Source organism: Panicum virgatum, chromosome 9N (genome assembly GCF_016808335.1).
Source record: "Panicum virgatum strain AP13 chromosome 9N, P.virgatum_v5, whole genome shotgun sequence".
NCBI lineage: Eukaryota > Viridiplantae > Streptophyta > Magnoliopsida > Poales > Poaceae > Panicum > Panicum virgatum.
The window spans coordinates 17,293,290-17,310,553 of record NC_053153.1 but is presented as its reverse complement, the minus strand read 5'-3'; the positions used below and the strand labels follow the sequence as shown (position 1 = coordinate 17,310,553).

Sequence of the window (17,264 nt, the reverse complement as noted above, 5' to 3'; positions counted from 1 at the left end):
TTTTAATCGAAGGCAAGTTTTATTAATTTATAAATTCCGAAATTATATATACTAATCGTATTTGATGTGGACTCTTTGTTACTAATCGTATTTGATGTGGACTCTTTGGGTTAATCTTGACCGTTAGATCTTCATAAAATCCAACAGTGCAAATCCTTCTCTTTTTTAGATTAACGTGGGAATTTCTAGACCCTCTCGGCGAACGTGGTGGCTTCTTGTAACACTCCTTTAATAATATAATAGATACAGCAAAATCAAATCCAATATGATTTACTTAATTTCAAGATTTTTTTAAGTTAACATTTTGAATATATGCATTCAACATTTTGGGTACGCGGTTTCAATATTTCCATATAAATGCTGACAGTTTACCAAAATATCGAATTAGGCTTCTCAGATTGCTGAACCAAGTATTCATATTCATAAATGAAAATACAGAAACAGTTACACGTGTACAAGTCTGCTATGCCTAGGGGTCAACCAGAAATGAGATCATGACCCTCACTTCACTGTCACTCGATACAATTCAGTATTAGGTAAGAACACTGGTCACTCCTAATAACATGTCAGAACTCTGTAGTTTTTGCACTTGACTGGTAGTCTGAAACAGAAAGCGTGCCAATTTCAGACAACACCAAACACTCGCTGATCCACCATGGATTCTGCTCAGACTTTGGACTCGTGCTGCTGTAGTTCTTATCACTGAGAGGCTGAGAACTTGAAGGTTGCTACAGAGCAGCTGGGTATGCACTTCGACTCTTCAAGCAGCTGCTGTCCTGTTTAGCAATGCTGCTTGCAATGCGTCCTCTGTCCATTGCAGTAAGAGGAAGACAGCTACAGAAGAACCACTGGTGCAAAACGGAATATACAAACCAAAAAATTTAAGGACTTTCAGTCACCATACAGTCAGGGCACGGGCATGACGTTACAAACGTAATAACTAATTTTCAGACCTGAGGAAATACCAGTCAAACAATCATACATGCATATCCTGCAGTACACCCAACACTGCTGGGAAGTCAAAACACTCAGTTGGGTAACTGCAGATAATACTAGATAATGATATAAGCATTAGAAAAGAAAGATAAGAAAGAGCAACAGGCTGAACAAATTCAGGAACCACCTCTGTTAACAGAGTCACAGAAACAAAATAAAATGCATTGCGAGTTTGTAACAACCTGAACAAGCTTGTTATGCCCCACAGGCAACTGAAAATGAGATTGTAGCCCTCACTTCACTGTCACTGGATACAGAATCAGTATTTCATATTTGAGGAACAAAAACTGCAGTGCTACATGTAAGAACGCTGGCATTTCTAATAGCAGAATACTATTAACTACCAAGTAAATCTATCAAGGGCATTCATGGCATCAATATCCTTCACCAATCTATTAGTACTTTAGTAGCTTTTGTCACCAGAGGATTTAGACACTATTCAGACAACGCCCAGCATTCGTTCACTCCGAAAAGCTCTTGTGGTCCACCATGGAGTTTGTGCAGACTTTGCACTCCTGCTTCTGTAGTTTCTGTCACTGAAACCTGGAAGGTTGAGATTGAGACGTAGCAATCGGCTATCCACTTCAAGCAGCTGCTGTCCTGTTTGAGATATTTCAGAGTTGTCTTATGGCTCGCCAATCCTTTGCTGGATGTGAACACCTTGCCGCAGAGCTTGCAATCATGGCTTTCTGTCACCTTCAACACTTGCGAAAGACTGATGAACTTCGGCTTGACATCAGAACTGGGGCTTTCTGGCATCATTAACTCAGCATCCCCAGTTTTGCCGTGACAAGAATAGTCCAGCTCCATCTCGCTCTTCTGCACACAGTAGGCCGAGTTGCCACCCATCTCATAATCCTCATCGCAATGCTCGGAAGCTGAATCCATGCCAGAATATCCGGAGATCATCAAAAGAACACGCGCAGCATTCACTTCTTCTATCCCATATGTCAACATCACCGGAGTAGACACAACGACCTTAGGATCAGAGTATCCATTGCTCTCTCTTGATACGTCCTTTGCCACCATCTTCCTCTCATGGCGAGCATGCGCCCTCATGTGCACAGACAGTGCATGGCAGGAGGCAAAGACCCTGAAGCACAACTGGCATTCGTTCTTGGGAACCATTGTCAGGTACTCATCATCACTAGAATCACACAATAACCAGGTACTATGTCGCCTCTCCCGGAGTCCATACCCGCCGGGGCCATCACCAATGTTCGGAAGGCTAAGGGTGCTCCTTGCTTGATTCTTTTGCTTGCGTTTGACGCGGTGAAGATTCATGTGGCCTCCGAGCGAATTGTAAGATGGGAAGCTTTTCTTGCATACCTTGCACCAGTGCTTCCTTCCTCTCGGTGGCATGCCTGAAATGTACATAACGAAAATTGCAGAAATGATGAACACGACATGGATCAACAGAGCCTACGAAAACCAGGAGCTGAAATTCTACACGGACATGGATAAATAGTGTTTCTTGAAAGCACTCTCCGCAAAAAAAGCGGTTCTTTTTGGATGCGGGGAAAATTGGAAAACCCTTGTTTTGGCATATTCAGTACGGATGGAACTTTTGAAATGACTCCAAACTTTACCCCAAATCTTGAGATAGTTGCTCCGCTCAGAAATAAGAATACGGGACCTTTTAGATTAAAAAGAACAGGATATTCGATTAGATTGCTTAGGGGAGAAAAGAGGTAGCTACTGGACGGAAAAACCAAGAACGCTAGAACTAGAGCATAACCGTATTATCCAAAGAACCTAATCGCTCATCAAAACCAAGCAAGTTTACTCGTCATACAAGAAAATGGGTAGGATTCGACAGCATTCTTGTCGCAAGATTGCAAATTTACGATTAATCTGGAAAAAAAAATCAAGAACTCAAATTGCGGGATACTAGAAAACCAACCTCCAATCGTCTCCCTTCGGAGCTGACGGAAACCTGGAGGATTCCTTCAATCGACGGCGAGTAACCTTCCGCCGATTCCCGCAGCGCGCCGGCGGCCTCCTCCCCCTCTCCCTTGCAGCGCCCGGCGGTGGTGGTGGTTCTTGTTCTTGGCGTGTCGCTGCTTTCGGAAGGGAAGAGCCAGGCTTTCGCAACAAGGAGGGGGGGAGGCGAGGAGCTGGGGTTTTCTCGCGCGCCGTGGGATTGGGGGAAGCCGTTGGCGTTCGATCGGACGGCTGTGGAGGCGCCAGAGAGAACGTGGGCGGTGGGCAGATACGGCCAAAAAATTTCTGACAAGACGTGGGCGCGGGGGATTTGGGTTGGGCTTTACGATTTGGGATCTAAATACTATTTTTATGAAAGGAAATGGGATCAAATAAGAGTTTCAACTTTCAAAAAACGTCAAGTTAATCTACTTTTTGAGTTGAACTTTTTTGAACCCCCCCCACCCAAGTTGAAAGTTATTCTATTATATAAAACTCGCTCAACTTCGTTGGTTGAATTTTCTAATGATGGTCAGTTGATTATGAGAGGTATGGATGCATGAGAGAATCAGCAATAGTGAAATTAGGACATCTTTGGTAACTTGGAATCATGGTGGATGTCTGAATAAGAGCCTAGCAAAGGCTTTCATAAATAGGACCATTACATTTGTGGCCCAATTTTCCATGTCCAAATATTAACTTAATTCTTGGCTTGAGACATTTCGAAAGCGCGAGCACGCACAAAAAAATGAAGATAAACTTATTAGTACTACGCAATATAATGAAAAACAATCTCCATATCTAAGTACCCCAAAACTAAAGATGCAAATAAAGAATGTGGCTAATTAATTAATCGTAGGTAACATAAGGCAAGGAAAGAAATGCATACCGAGCCAACTTAAGTTCTGATTTCTGAAGAACAAAATGGAACCGGGAATATTAAACGAGCTATAACTTAGTAGCATAGAAAACGAGGAAGGTCAATCAGGCGACGGCGGGCATGTCCTTGAGCCAATCGTCGAGCGGCTTCCCGATGGAGTAGACGACGAAGCCGATCTCCCGGAGCTTGGCGACGTCGACGACGTTGCGGCCGTCGAAGATGAAGGCCGGCTTGTGCATGGCGTCGAACATGCGCCGGTAGTCGAGGCCCCGGAACTCGTCCCACTCGGTGAGGATGCAGACGGCGTGCGCGTCGCGCGCGGCCTCGTACGCGTCCGCCGCCATGCCCACCTGCTTGGCGAGGTCCGTGTCGCTCAGCGGCTGCAGGTGCCGCGGGTGGTCCCAGTCGAACTTGTTCATGGCGAGGTCCCGCGACACCTGCTCCCCGGTCACCTGCGGGTCGTAGATGCTGACCACCGCCTTGTCCCCGAGCAGGCCCTTGCACACGTCGATCGCCGGCGTCTCGCGGGTGTCCCCCGTGTCCTTCTTGAAGGCGAACCCCAGCACGGCCACCTTCTTGCCGGCCACGGTGTTGAACATGGAGGACACCACGCGGTTCACGAACCGGCTCTTCTGGTAGTCGTTGATCCGGATCACCTCCCGCCAGTAGCCGGCCACCTCGGGCAGCCCGTAGCACTCGCAGATGTACACCAGGTTCAGGATGTCCTTCTGGAAGCACGACCCGCCGAAGCCGACGCTGGCCGACAGGAAGCGCGGGCCGATGCGCGCGTCCCGGCCCACCGAGTGCGCCACCTGCGCCACGTCGGCGCCGGTGGCCTCGCAGAGCGCCGAGATGGCGTTCACCGACGAGATGCGCTGCGCCAGGAAGGCGTTGGCGGCGAGCTTGGACAGCTCCGCCGACCACAGGTTGGTGGTGATGATGCGCTCCTCGGGCACCCACTGCGCGTACACGTCCTTGAGCGCCCTCACGGCGGCGCGGCCCTCGGGGGTCTCGCGGCCGCCGATGAGCACGCGGTCGGGCGCGAACAGGTCCTGGACCGCCGTGCCCTCCGCCAGGAACTCCGGGTTGGACAGGATCTGGTACCGCACGCCGCGGCCGTTGTGCGCCAGGATCTTCTCGATCGCCTCCGCCGTCTTCACCGGCACCGTCGACTTCTCCACCACGATCTTGTCGGAGCGGGACACGTCGGCGATCATGCGCGCCGCGCTCTCCCAGTAGGTGAGGTCGGCGGCCTTGCCGGCGCCGAGCCCGCACGTCTTGGTGGGGGTGTTGACGGAGACGAAGACGATGTCCGCGTCGCCCACGTGGCGGTGCACCTCCGTGCTGAAGGAGAGGTTGCGGCCGCGGCACTGCCTCACGACGTCGTCCAGGCCGGGCTCGTAGATGGGGAGCCGCTCGCTGTTCCACCCGGCGATGCGCTGCTCCGAGATGTCCACCACCACCACCTCGATGGACGGGCACTTGAGCGCGATCACCGCCATCGTCGGCCCGCCCACATACCCCGCGCCGATGCAGCAGATCTTCACCATGCTGAGCTCCCTGGCCCTGCTCCTGCTAAGACGTACGACATCAACATGTACAAATCAAAACAAGAAAAACAGATCTTGTTCTGCAAATCATGTACAAGTAAAATGATTCTGAAACTTAGTTTTCTCCCATCTTGATTGGATTGTAACGACACGAGATGCATATGCTTAATCCGAACTTAAAAAAATGTACTCGATCGTATTCTCTACCTACTTGATGGAGGCGTCCTTTTTCTGTGAGGTGATGAGTGTTGATCAGATCATAAAGAAAAATAAATGGAGAACGGAAGAGAAAGCTGTAGGGTATAGCAACAAGCAGCCAACCACGCGTAAATGAAAGAGAGAAAAAAAGAAAGAGACCAAAAGATCGACCGAGGGCCAAACCTTTGACACCCTGGTGCTAGGAGGAACAGGAAAGGGAATGGAGCATGTGAAATGATGCGAAGATAGAAGAGGAGAAAGGAGACGGGGTTTGCTGTTGGTGTGGTGACAGGTGAACGGCTAAGAGCGATTCTAGTGATGAGCGAGCGCCCACTTTTACCGCTCCAGCTGTGACCAGACTGAGTGATGACCGCCCCCCTCCGGTTCACTCATTCATTTGGTGGGATTAAGGCCTCGTTCGGCAGCCCAGGTTTGCTTCCAGACCTGGTTTTGATCCTGGCCAGGATGGAGTGGTTCCAGGTGTGTCGCTCAATCCAGCTCAGTAGCCATTCCTGGCCAGGATTCGTTCCAGCAAGCTGTTCGGCACGACATATTTGATTCTAGCCAGATTTCAAGCGACATCATTTCAACAGTATTCATACCCTGATCAGTACCATGAGTTCACACCGAATGAACATCCATTGATTACATACGACCCAATAAAAATACAAAATACAAAAAACTAACTTGAATCAAACATCATTTCAACCGTATGATGCTGACCAAACATGTGATATACTGCCAGAATGATGCTCTCCCTCGGTCTAAAAACCGAATGATCAGCACCATGAGTTCGGCAGAACTTAAGCAAGAAAAGCATCCAACCTAAATTGGTTGAATTTCAAAAAATTAACTTGAAGCAGATAAATTAAGACAACATAGTTTAACACTAAGATTAGTAGACACGCCCATCCACCAAATCCTGGTCACTCGACTTCATAATGCCTCCAGTTAGCAGCTAATCTCACAAGCACATGATGCACCAACATGCTACTTCAGGGAGATCTGTACAAATTCAGGGAGATTAATATGACTTGAAATAACAAGTAATTGATCAGCCTTTTGGTGAAATAACAAGCAAAAGAAGTTTGACAAGGATGAGAACTAACCTTTGGTGATGCTAGACCATTTCACTTAGATTTTTGAATCATTCAAAAGACCAGAAGAAATGAAAATATTATAGAACAAGCAAACCAATATTTAAATCTGCACAAAAGTTCTGAAATTTTTCGAGGCACTCATATAATAGACCTAGTCATAACCATAATTCTTTTGGCTGGTAGGTCAGTACCATCCTATATACTGTTCTGTTTTGGTATTCTACCATTTTTACTTTTCTCAAAAGAGAATCTGGACCCTACCACACAGTAACAAAGACAGGCATTGGGCATTCTGCTCAATATGATGTAGCTTTGAACCAATCGTTACCCCGGCTTAAGAAAAGTAGCTCATCTAGATTTTCATCATAAGTTACAGAAAATAATTGTCACCGCATAATATCAGTTGTGAAAATGCATGCCTGCTAGGTAAAAAGAGGACCAGACAAACATGTGGGCATTAATTACAATATATTTAGGATTACTATAGTTGCATATTTCACTGGGCAAAGTAATGAGGACATTCCTAGCATTCACTCATCTCCAAATGAAACTACACTTGATATAGCTGGTCCAATTACAAGGAGTAGAGCTAAACAATTGGAGAAGGAAATTCATTCTCAGGTGAACGCTAACCTTATGTTTAATAATCAGTTTATATTGAATGAGTCTGTCTTTGAGTTCTTGTTCCAATGTCCTTAGGAATGATGGAGTATATGAACCAGCATGGGATGAAGATGGATTCAAGCCTCTGGACATCTGAACCAAGAAGTCTATGGTGTGCATGAATAAAATGGTAGTTCAACACCTTTGCATGGTGATGCAACTAGAAGCTAGATGACTGACACATGGTACGAATTTCAAGCTTCACCGCGGACAGAATACAAAGAGTTAGACGGTGTTCTATATGTGGATGGAAGCGTCTTCAAGTCTACTTTCCAACATCAAACGGCTCATTATTTGGACTTCCCACTAAAGAGTTATGCTCATTTTAGTAACTGCTGCCAGGAGCTGAAAAGACGCGCGAACCAGCCACGAAATCCACTAGTGCATGCACATGCTGCCATTTACTCAAAGCTGAACGCCCCTATTTCTATATATATCTTGTACTAGACAATGAAAGGATAGATTTTCTTGATTGATTGAATTTAGAATACACAAACTCGTAGAGTTTTGTTTATGTGTGAGTCTTGAGAGGCTTACAACACTTGTTCTTTCGATTCCTGAGGGAATTGTAGAACGTCAAACTGCGGTTCACCCAGTTCGTGTCTTTCACATCTATAGGGCGTGATTGCGTGGGCTGTTTCGTCGATACGTGGAAGGGTGATTGTCTCGGTAGTTCGTCGCATGGACAGCCTAGCGGTGCACTGCCTCTTCACCAGGTCACGCAGCAACAAGTTATCAAGTTCGCGGATCCTACGAGAAGATCGGGCCACACAACTTGCTACACGCGTTGCATAGGCGTGTGCATATCACAAAGCATATATATATAATGTATATGACCTAAATTGCTGATCAAGCCAAGCATTATACATAAATGAGATAATCTGAATCAACTAGATTTTCAATACCTTTGTAAGCTGTCATTATATTTTGTTAATCAGCCATTATATTTTGCACTATGCAGGAGCAAATCAAGCAAACAGGGGAACATGCTGCCACTTCCTAATTGAATAACCTCATCACACAGTGTCTTTTGATGATTCGTAAACATAGCAGTCAGTATCACATGTTTGTATCCAAGTCTGTCACTCACAATTGATGGATAGTTTAGAGTAGACAGCAGGAACTGGAAGCACGCCAGTCCTTGACTCAGTAGTACTATCACCCAATGCCTAATATCAAGCCCAAGCAAGGATCGAACTACTGTCGGATAAACCCAATGCCTATTTTCACATATTAGCACCTCATCTCATCCTTTACCAAGGCACCTGCAAGATTACCAAGCCACGACACAAGAACTCCGGAGCTTGAACTTCTTGAATAGATTGAGCTCCAAACTAAAAAAAAAACACAATGAAATACTAGTAGAACATCGCGTGAACTGACATTCTGACAAGAGACGAAGGAAAAAAAAAAGAATTTCAGCCATTGAATCAGTAGCGAATTCCTGCACTCCTCCATCGGCGAATTCCAGCGCGGTGCTTCCTCTCCATCGGTGAGTACCGCCGCCACATGTGCGCCCTCAGCTCCGTCTGGGCATCCTGGCAATTAGCAACAATGGGATCCAAGAACACCACACAAGATCGAGCAAGACTAGATCTAAATCAACAGAACAGGGGAATGAAGAGGAGGGCAGTGCCTTACCGGCGAGAAGGTGGAGGAAGGTGGCGGAGAGCTTGGATGTGCAATAATGCAAAAACGGACATCAACATTTTGCAATATATAGGTCGAGAAGAAAGATGCACGAGAGATGATATACAACTAGCTAGCTTGATTTGGTTCCAGATTATGTCAAGCCGGCCACAAATTGAGATACGAGTAGGAGTGCTTGATTTGGCGACCGATCTGAGTGGATCAGATTAGCGCAAACCTGCCGACCCAATCAAGAATTCAGCCAGCAGAGCACGAGCATGAAGCGCGCGGGGGCATGGCACGCCGCGGTCGTCAGGAGCAGTGCTGCCGCCTCCCTCCCGACCATTCGCACCTCCAGGCCGCCGGAGGTCAACATCAAGAAACACGGAGAGGGGAAGGAGGAGAGAGGCGGTGGCTTACTGGTGAGATGCTTGCCGCCAGTGTGCCGTTGTGCCGCTTCGCCGTCGCCCGCGAACCTTCATGCGCCGCCAGCCCCGCCCTCCCCTCTCCGTGCACCATCGTCGGCGAGCGCGCCGCCAGCCGCGCCCCGTCGCCCTCCCTCTCCGCGTCGATCCGGATTGGAACCGGGCCGGAATGGAGGAGAAGGATGCCGAACCGAGCCCGTTTCCAATCCGGGCCATCCAAAACGAACAACGATTCCGGCCCAGACCTGGTTACGAACCGGGCCAGTTCGTTCCGGCCGGATCGGAGGCCGTTCCGGGCCGGATTGCAACAACCGAACGAGGCCTAAAGAGGATCATATGGAGAGGACGAGAATGGATTTTTAAAATATCCCAATTTATACCCCCTTAATCCCCTTGGAGAAGGGATTTTAACTGAACAAGATTAATCCTCCGTATTCGTGTTCAAGCCCACAAAAGAAAGTTAGAAAACAAACAAGTTGTTGTCTATACATCGCGGCATGCTAGCCTTTGTTCTTTCTTTAGAACAACATCACAAGCAAGTTCACAACACATGCCGCGTGACAAGTCAATTTAAATTCTCTCAAGCCAAATAATGGAGAGCAATCAATAATCAACCACTGCTTATGTCAATTCTTTTTCAAGAACTGCAAAGTGTTACATGGAAACCTAATGATCTTTCGTTGTGAACACTAATACAGAATGTGTTTGCATTATATTGCCAAATTGTTGATTGCATACATCCACCTCTCTCCCTATCTCCTGCAGTACAGCCACGCCATCAGCTTCTAGTCTTCTACCCTTTGTTTGATCCCCGTAATTTTTATTAGAAGACAGAAGGTTAAAAAATACAAACAACTCCAAAAACCCACACAACTGAAGCCGTTAAGGCTTAAGGCGACTACAAAAGAACAAGTAAAACAGGTGAGGAGAAGAAACAATAAAATGGAACTCCAGCAGCAATTAAGCTAAAAACAACAACATAGCTTAGGTTGAAGGTCCGCCTACGCGGCCACGCTCCTTCTCAACCTGGTGGCCGCTTGATAAAGATGAATGTCTTCTTTGATTAGGTAAGCCGCATCTGCAATTTCATCCCCATCGTCTTTTCTTCATCCATCTTCTATTCCACAATGATGTGCACGACGATCCCTATGCCACTGCTGAATCTGTCCGCAATGTGAGGGCAATGCCAATGTGGGAGTACTTGGAAATCCTGATGCCTCGCAGTCACATAGGCCCAGATTATATTTCTGCATAGACACTGTTGTTCCCTGAGAAGAAGCAGCGGGAAAAAATAGTCATCAAGAAATGAGAGGAGAGATGATAGGGGTGATGTGGTGATGATCTGGACATACAACCACCTACCAGAGAACGTGTCGTCGGCTTCTTAGTCTGAGATATACAGGTTACAGGAAGACAAAAGTTTAAAAACTACTAGTTGTTTGTTAATCTTAAGCACAAACCCGCAAAATCATATCTACATATATGCTACCAACAACTTCGATGGTGTTTGATATTTCTGTGTTGTAGCATTATTATATTTCTGGACCTAGTAGCGCTAGTGGGTCGTTTAATATATAGCACTAGTGGTTGGAAGGTAGCTTCACCTTCTGTCAAGAATCAAAGAGGAGTTATGCCAATCAGTAGTGTACTACCATCTCAAAACTCAGTGTGACACAAATTAGCAGCATTATGCGAGCTGCAGTGCAAGGACATTGGTGGAGAGGGAAATTTACCACTTACCAGAGTGGACAAATTTTGATGACACGCAATCTTTATCTTTTAATCAAATATCACACTTTTAATCCAAAAATGAAATATCACATTTTATGCAATATATATTGTCTAGTAGAAGATTAACGTATCCTGACTAAAATAATTGTATGTATCATAGCATAATCGGAGCTTATTAAAATTAAAAACTACACTCATGTAATTTGCAAAAAAAAGAGAGAGACTGTACTCAAGCATATAATTTGTGTTGGGTCTATACTACTTTAATTAAGACATTTTAATATGTATTAACTAGGTGTATATCCCGCGCATTTGCACGGCTAGTATTGAAAATTCAAAAATTTTCATGTCGTTGTATCCCTACTTAAAGATTATACTATTTTTTTACCATATATCACCCGGTTTATTATCATAAATTATGTCTTCTTATTGGCTACAATTCAAATATGATCTACCTATAATAACAATTTGATTTGTTGAGCTTTAATAATATTATGTATATAATTATTCTTATATTTATTTTATTTTGATTGATTGTGGTTGGCTTTAGTTTTTATTCATAGTATATGTTTGTAACTGATACATAGCTAAATGGTATTTATATTTAATTTTATATAATGATATTGGTGGGTGATTTTTAATTTGACACAGGGGTATTTTAGGCTAATTTTTATTATAATGGCGGTGATGGGTAATTTTTATATTTTTGTTTTTCTCTGATTAACGTGAAAATTTTTATGCCTTGAGAGCGAACGTGGAGGTTCCGTTTGTTGGACAAATAATAAGATAATTAGACGTATAGTCCGCGCATTTGCGCGGTTAGTATTGAAAATTCAAAAATTCGCATGTCGTTGTATCCTTACTTAAAGATTATACTATTTTTTTACCATATGTCCCCTGTTCATTATCATAAATTATATCTTATTGTTGGTTAAAACAATTCAAATATGATCTATCTATAATAACAATTTGATTTGGTGAGCTTTAATAATATCATGCATATAATTATTCTTATTTTTGTTTTATTTTGATTGATTGTTGTTAGCTTTAGTTTTTATTAATAATATATGTTTGTAACTGATACATAGCTAAATGATATTTTATATTTAATTTTTATAATGACATTGGTGGGTGATTTTTAAATAGGCACAGGTGTATTTTAGACTAATTTTTATCATAATGGCAGTGGTGGGTAATTTTTATTTTTCTATTTTCCTCTTATTAACGTGAGAATTTTTAGACCTTAAGAGCGAATGTGGAGGCTCCGTTTGTTGGTCAAATAATAAGATAATAGATATATAGGATCAATAGATAAAACTGATGTGCTCACCTGCGCACCCCACCTGTGTCGGTTTAGGAAAAAATACAACTAGTGCTTCTCACACTAGTAGCTCTGTACTTGTAATGCATGTTTTAGTTTGTTGTAGTTTTTTTTTTGAAAGCTTTAGTTGGTGGTTGTGGTTATTATCCTTCTAGCCTCTATATTATTTACTACAAATAAATACTGGTAAATTAAAGTGTTTGGTTGGTATGGCGAGTTATCACACCAATAATTTGGGGAAAAAAATCTAGTTTACACCCTCGAGCATCACAAGATGAAAAACCACCTAAGGGCCCATTGCCTAGTTTCGACATTGGATGACCTCCATTATCTAGTTTTGTAGTTAAAGATTGGAAATCAGACTTTTGTGATAGTTGATGGTAGTTGGGACCCAACTATTAGCACGCCATTTTCCTTGCCAAATTTACCGCATCTTTTTATGAAAGTCTTATGCTACCAAAATACTTACACATTTACATGGAAAATGTTAGCAAAATATGCTCATGGTCAAACCAGGCGGCCTTAACATTCTCCGTTCGACCACAAACCATCACACTCGTAGACATGTGCTATCATCTAAATATATTTTTAGTTTCTCTTTGTTATATGAAATGCAATGTTGATAACTCAAGTCAGTTTGCATTGGGACATTTTTCTTTTTTTTTTGTAGGGGATATGTTGAACATCTAAGTTACTGCAGCCTTTGTAAACTAAATTCCATACACGATTAAGTGAGGTCTACAATCCAGACTCCTAAAAGAGAAGGGTATCGATGGCCTCGCTGCTTTCAAAACGCTACCAATGCATCCCTATACTTTTTTTTTTCATTTTTTTCACAGGCAAGCTGCAGAGGAGCCTCCCGGTGCCAGCTCTAGGGATCAAACCCCAATGGATCCCTATATGGAATGTGGGAAAAAAACTCGTTTCATGTGTGCGGGTTCAAGCTGAAAAAAGGCGGCCAAGAGCATGATGGATCTCGGTTTATCTCCAATTTTCACTAACTAGTCTATCAACTTGTGCTCCCGCACGGACTAATTAAAATTAATATAAAAATAAGATCAATAATTATAATTATCTATCTCACGCTCTTTTCATCTATTAAATATTCTAACACATACTCTAAAATATATATTTATCATTATTTGGTTACAATAGATTTCATTTTGTGCACATCCATATGTATTCAATATATATTTATTTGAACTATTTGTTTGTGAATTTATATTCTTATCTCTTTCATCATGCATGAATATATGGTGACATATATCGTTGGTAGTATTTTTATATAAATAATATAATAATAATGAAAGAAATAGTAATTTTAGAATTTTATATTGGTGCACTTTAATACTCCATCCATTCTCTATTGATAGTCCTATTTCACCTTGACACAATGACCAAGGAAAACAATCTTGCTTATCATCTAATTAATGTAATACAAGACTTTTTGCTAGTCCTCCAATGTCTTTGCTAGAAACTCCTCGTTACTGGTGTTATTTATTGTCATGGTCCTTATCAATAGAAAATAGGACTATCATTTGTGAATATTTGAATTTTAGAAATAGGACTATCAAAAGAGAATGGAGGGAGTATATTATTATAATTATATAATTTAGATTCAGATTTATAAGTATTTAACTTGTAATAATAATGACATAATTAGAAAGTTTATATGCAAATTTAGAGGGATATTTGTATTATTTTTATAATGGCATAGGTGGGTAATTTTCACAAAGATTAGGGAGTTACTCTAAAAAATTTTATAATGGCAGGGGTGGGTAATTATTAGGAAAGATAACAGATCCGATGGTTATTATAATTAGAGTTGTTGAATTGATAGCTGGATGTTTCTGATTTTTGTGAGAATTTATAAGACTTCTATATTTTTTCAGAGTGTCCACCTAGGATCCTAGGTGGCTTCACGTGGAGGCTCCAAAGGAGTCTCCAATTAGTAATAGTAAGATTTGGATGGGAACCATGAATTGCTAGTATCTATTATTCTCACCAAGAAAAGAGAGTAAAAACTATAGTTCAAAAAAGAAGAAAATCTTGCATGCACGTTCTTCCTTAGCTGATATATAGTAGGAATATCAAACACAAACTACTGATTTTGTTTTGAGTAGTTAAAGGGACGGCAAATAATGAACGAAAATGTTCTTTTCTCTTTACTTGGGGTAAACTTAATGGGTTAAAATTATGTTAGTGGTTCCTTGAACTATTACGTTGGTCCGATTTTCATCCTTAAACTATAAAACGAGATAGTTCACACCGTGCACATATCAAAACCGGACAAATTACACCCTTTAGTCAATTTCACCCTAGTTTTGATCCGATATGGCAGGGATTTGCTCACGTTGATAACACGTTGCAGTACACATCATCGTTCTCATTTCCTCCTGTCTCCTCTTTTCTCATCAAAGCTCCCTGATCCCCTCCCATGACAAACCATCATCTTCCTTGGCTCCAGCCAAATCTCGTCAATGCGAGCCACTCGCGTCAAGCTCATGTTCCAGTGGCTCAATTAGAGGAATTGGTAGCCAATCTCTAAACACGATTCTTGCACCAAACCGGAGCCTCTCATAGAGCCACGTCATCTACTTTTCTCTTTAGCGTTGGATGAAAAACGAACGTCATCAAACACATCAACGTGGCTCCTATATACGTGCACTTCTGAAGTCTTGGTGAAGTTTCCGGGATATTCCAGCCACAAGACAGGGCTTTATTATCGTGCTGCTTCTTCCCGTCCTCGCCGCCGTCGCAAACTCACGATCGGAGCGGTTATCCGAAGGGGCAGCCAGCATGCCACTGGACGCTCCGCCCGCCGACGATGCCGCGCCGTTCCGCCTGGCTGCTCCGACGGCCGCCTGCGCCAGGGAACTCCATCCGCTCGGCCAATTCAGGTAGTCGCAGAGTACTGGGCTGGCTCTGCCGGCCGACACGGCGGCGAGCCCCTCCGCCCGGCCGCGCCCTCTGCCTGGCCGCTCCGACAGGCGCGTACGCCGAGCAGCTTGGTCCGACCGCACGCATGCCCAGCCGCGCCATCAGGCAAGCGCCGCCACCCCCCTCAAAAGGGTGTCCGACTGGGTCGCCGCGTCGTCTGCTCCCTGCCTAATCCCCACTGCTCGCCAGACATGGCGCTCTGCTCCTCCCACCGAGCAGCCTGTGATGCTCCGGCACATCTCTGCACCTGCAACCATGTCACTTTGATGCACAACCCTGCACTTCCAAAATATAGCCTGTATCAACTAGCTTGCGGTCAAACAAAGCATCAATGCTCAATACCCCTCCCACCGACCAATCTGAGACAAATTTGGGCAACACAGTCTACGAGTGCAGAGTCCTCAGCTGCTCTCTCCTCTCCTCGAGACAACCATAAAACATTAGATGCTAACGTTTTAGAGTGGACGAGTAATGAGGAAGGTAACAGAAAGAGAATGTGATGGCCCTGCAAGAACTCGCAGCTGCTCTCTCCTCTCCCTGACGAGTCAATTAGCTAGCATTGTTAATCTCCACAGCACGCAATTATTAATCATATTGGAAGACCAAATAATATGCCTTATCATTGATTCATTTAGCTGCATTCTCATTTCAGTTTCACGTTACTTACATATATAAACCTGGTTTGTACAATTGCACATCAAAGGGAAATTTCTCTCGATTATAGCCTAAGAGTACTAGTACTTAGATATGGAGTTTTGCTCAATGTTCTGACAGGCTGATCATCAAAACAGAGACAAAAAGAACATGGGTTAATATACTTGCCTTGGATTCGATCCCACAACTATGATTACTCCTGTGTGCAGTGCTACCTCAAGTCTGATTGTAACGATTGCTCCTGATAAATGAATGAAATTCCTGATGTCAAAACAAAAACTATGATTACTATATGTGGTGCTATGCAATTTCCATAGCTTCAATTTCAGTACTACTTATTGGTTATTGCAACAAAAGCTTACCAAGTTACCATGTATTTTCAGGAACAAGAAAAGTACAATTTTATTATAGAACAATTTTTAAAATTCAAAATGCTTTCACAATTAGTTTGCACAAATGCTTACATGCGATTAGTTATACCTTGACACCAAAACATCTTCAAATTTTAAAAAATGTTCAATACAAACTTGCTCTGAAGTTCAAAATCTAAAGCTTTGCTACCCAACAAAATTTAAATTTAAAGTGTTTTCATAATTCGTTCAACATAAGATCTTATTTTGCTAAAAATGTAATATCGTACCACCGTTTTTCTATGCCTTCTCATGCTACCTCCAAAACAATGTGGCATATTTTAATATAATCACTACTTTCTCAAAAAATACCATAACATCTATCAATTGTCACATGATTAAAAGTCCAAATCTCCTCATTTCACAAATACACTAAACTTCTGGCCAATTGTGCTCCACCTCCCTAATAAATAATATTACCCCTTCTTTCAGCACAATATATATAGCAAAAGAAATATCACAATACCCATAATAATATGCTACCAAAATGATAGCGTCATGATAATAAAAAATTCAAAATATACCATAATAATTATATGCATAAACTAAATTCCCCGTGAACTACAAACCTACAACGCAAAATACAGGCGCCAAGCGGCAAAGCCGCGTGCCTTTCTAGTTGATCCTAAAATTTGTTCAACTAGAGAGGGACGACTTGGGTGCTGGAGCTGGTGGTTGCTTGGCAAAGTAGCATGTAGATGAGATTAAGCTTTAAGCGTGTGACCCGATGCTTGCTCTACTCTAATTTGGGAATGGAGTTGCCGATTGGAGAAAGAAGAGAGCATGCAGAGGTGACATGGCGCGAGGGAGATGGAGGTGCTTGCCGCTTGGTGCAGAGAGAGAG

General features: G+C 43.1%; 1 protein-coding gene and 1 long non-coding RNA gene across 3 annotated transcripts; both read right to left on the bottom strand.

The window, feature by feature from the left end:
• Nucleotides 1-1,163: 1,163 nt before the first annotated feature.
• LOC120692779 (UDP-glucose 6-dehydrogenase 2) lies at nt 1,164-5,882 on the bottom strand. Of its 2 annotated transcripts, none has more exons than XM_039976165.1 (3): nt 5,731-5,882; nt 2,900-5,371; nt 1,164-2,360 (listed from the first exon to the last, which is right to left on the bottom strand). In XM_039976165.1, the coding sequence occupies exon 2, from the start codon at nt 5,347-5,349 to the stop codon at nt 3,904-3,906; it is 1,446 nt and encodes a 481-aa protein (XP_039832099.1). In that variant the 5' UTR covers nt 5,350-5,371; nt 5,731-5,882; the 3' UTR covers nt 1,164-2,360; nt 2,900-3,903. The 2 variants fall into 2 exon arrangements, with proteins under 2 accessions (XP_039832099.1, XP_039832098.1); XM_039976164.1 differs by having other exon boundaries at nt 5,557-5,870.
• Nucleotides 5,883-8,284: 2,402 nt separating this feature from the next.
• Nucleotides 8,285-9,546, bottom strand: LOC120691423. Its single transcript, XR_005682222.1, has 2 exons — nt 9,360-9,546; nt 8,285-9,291 (listed from the first exon to the last, which is right to left on the bottom strand). It is a non-coding gene; the product is annotated as an uncharacterized LOC120691423 (long non-coding RNA).
• Between the last annotated feature and the right edge of the window lie 7,718 nt (nt 9,547-17,264).

Bases quoted from the DNA above. Each gene is read 5' to 3' on its own strand.
- LOC120692779 (XM_039976165.1), bottom strand. From the start codon at position 5,349: ATGGTGAAGATCTGCTGCATCGGCGCGGGGTATGTGGGCGGGCCGACG.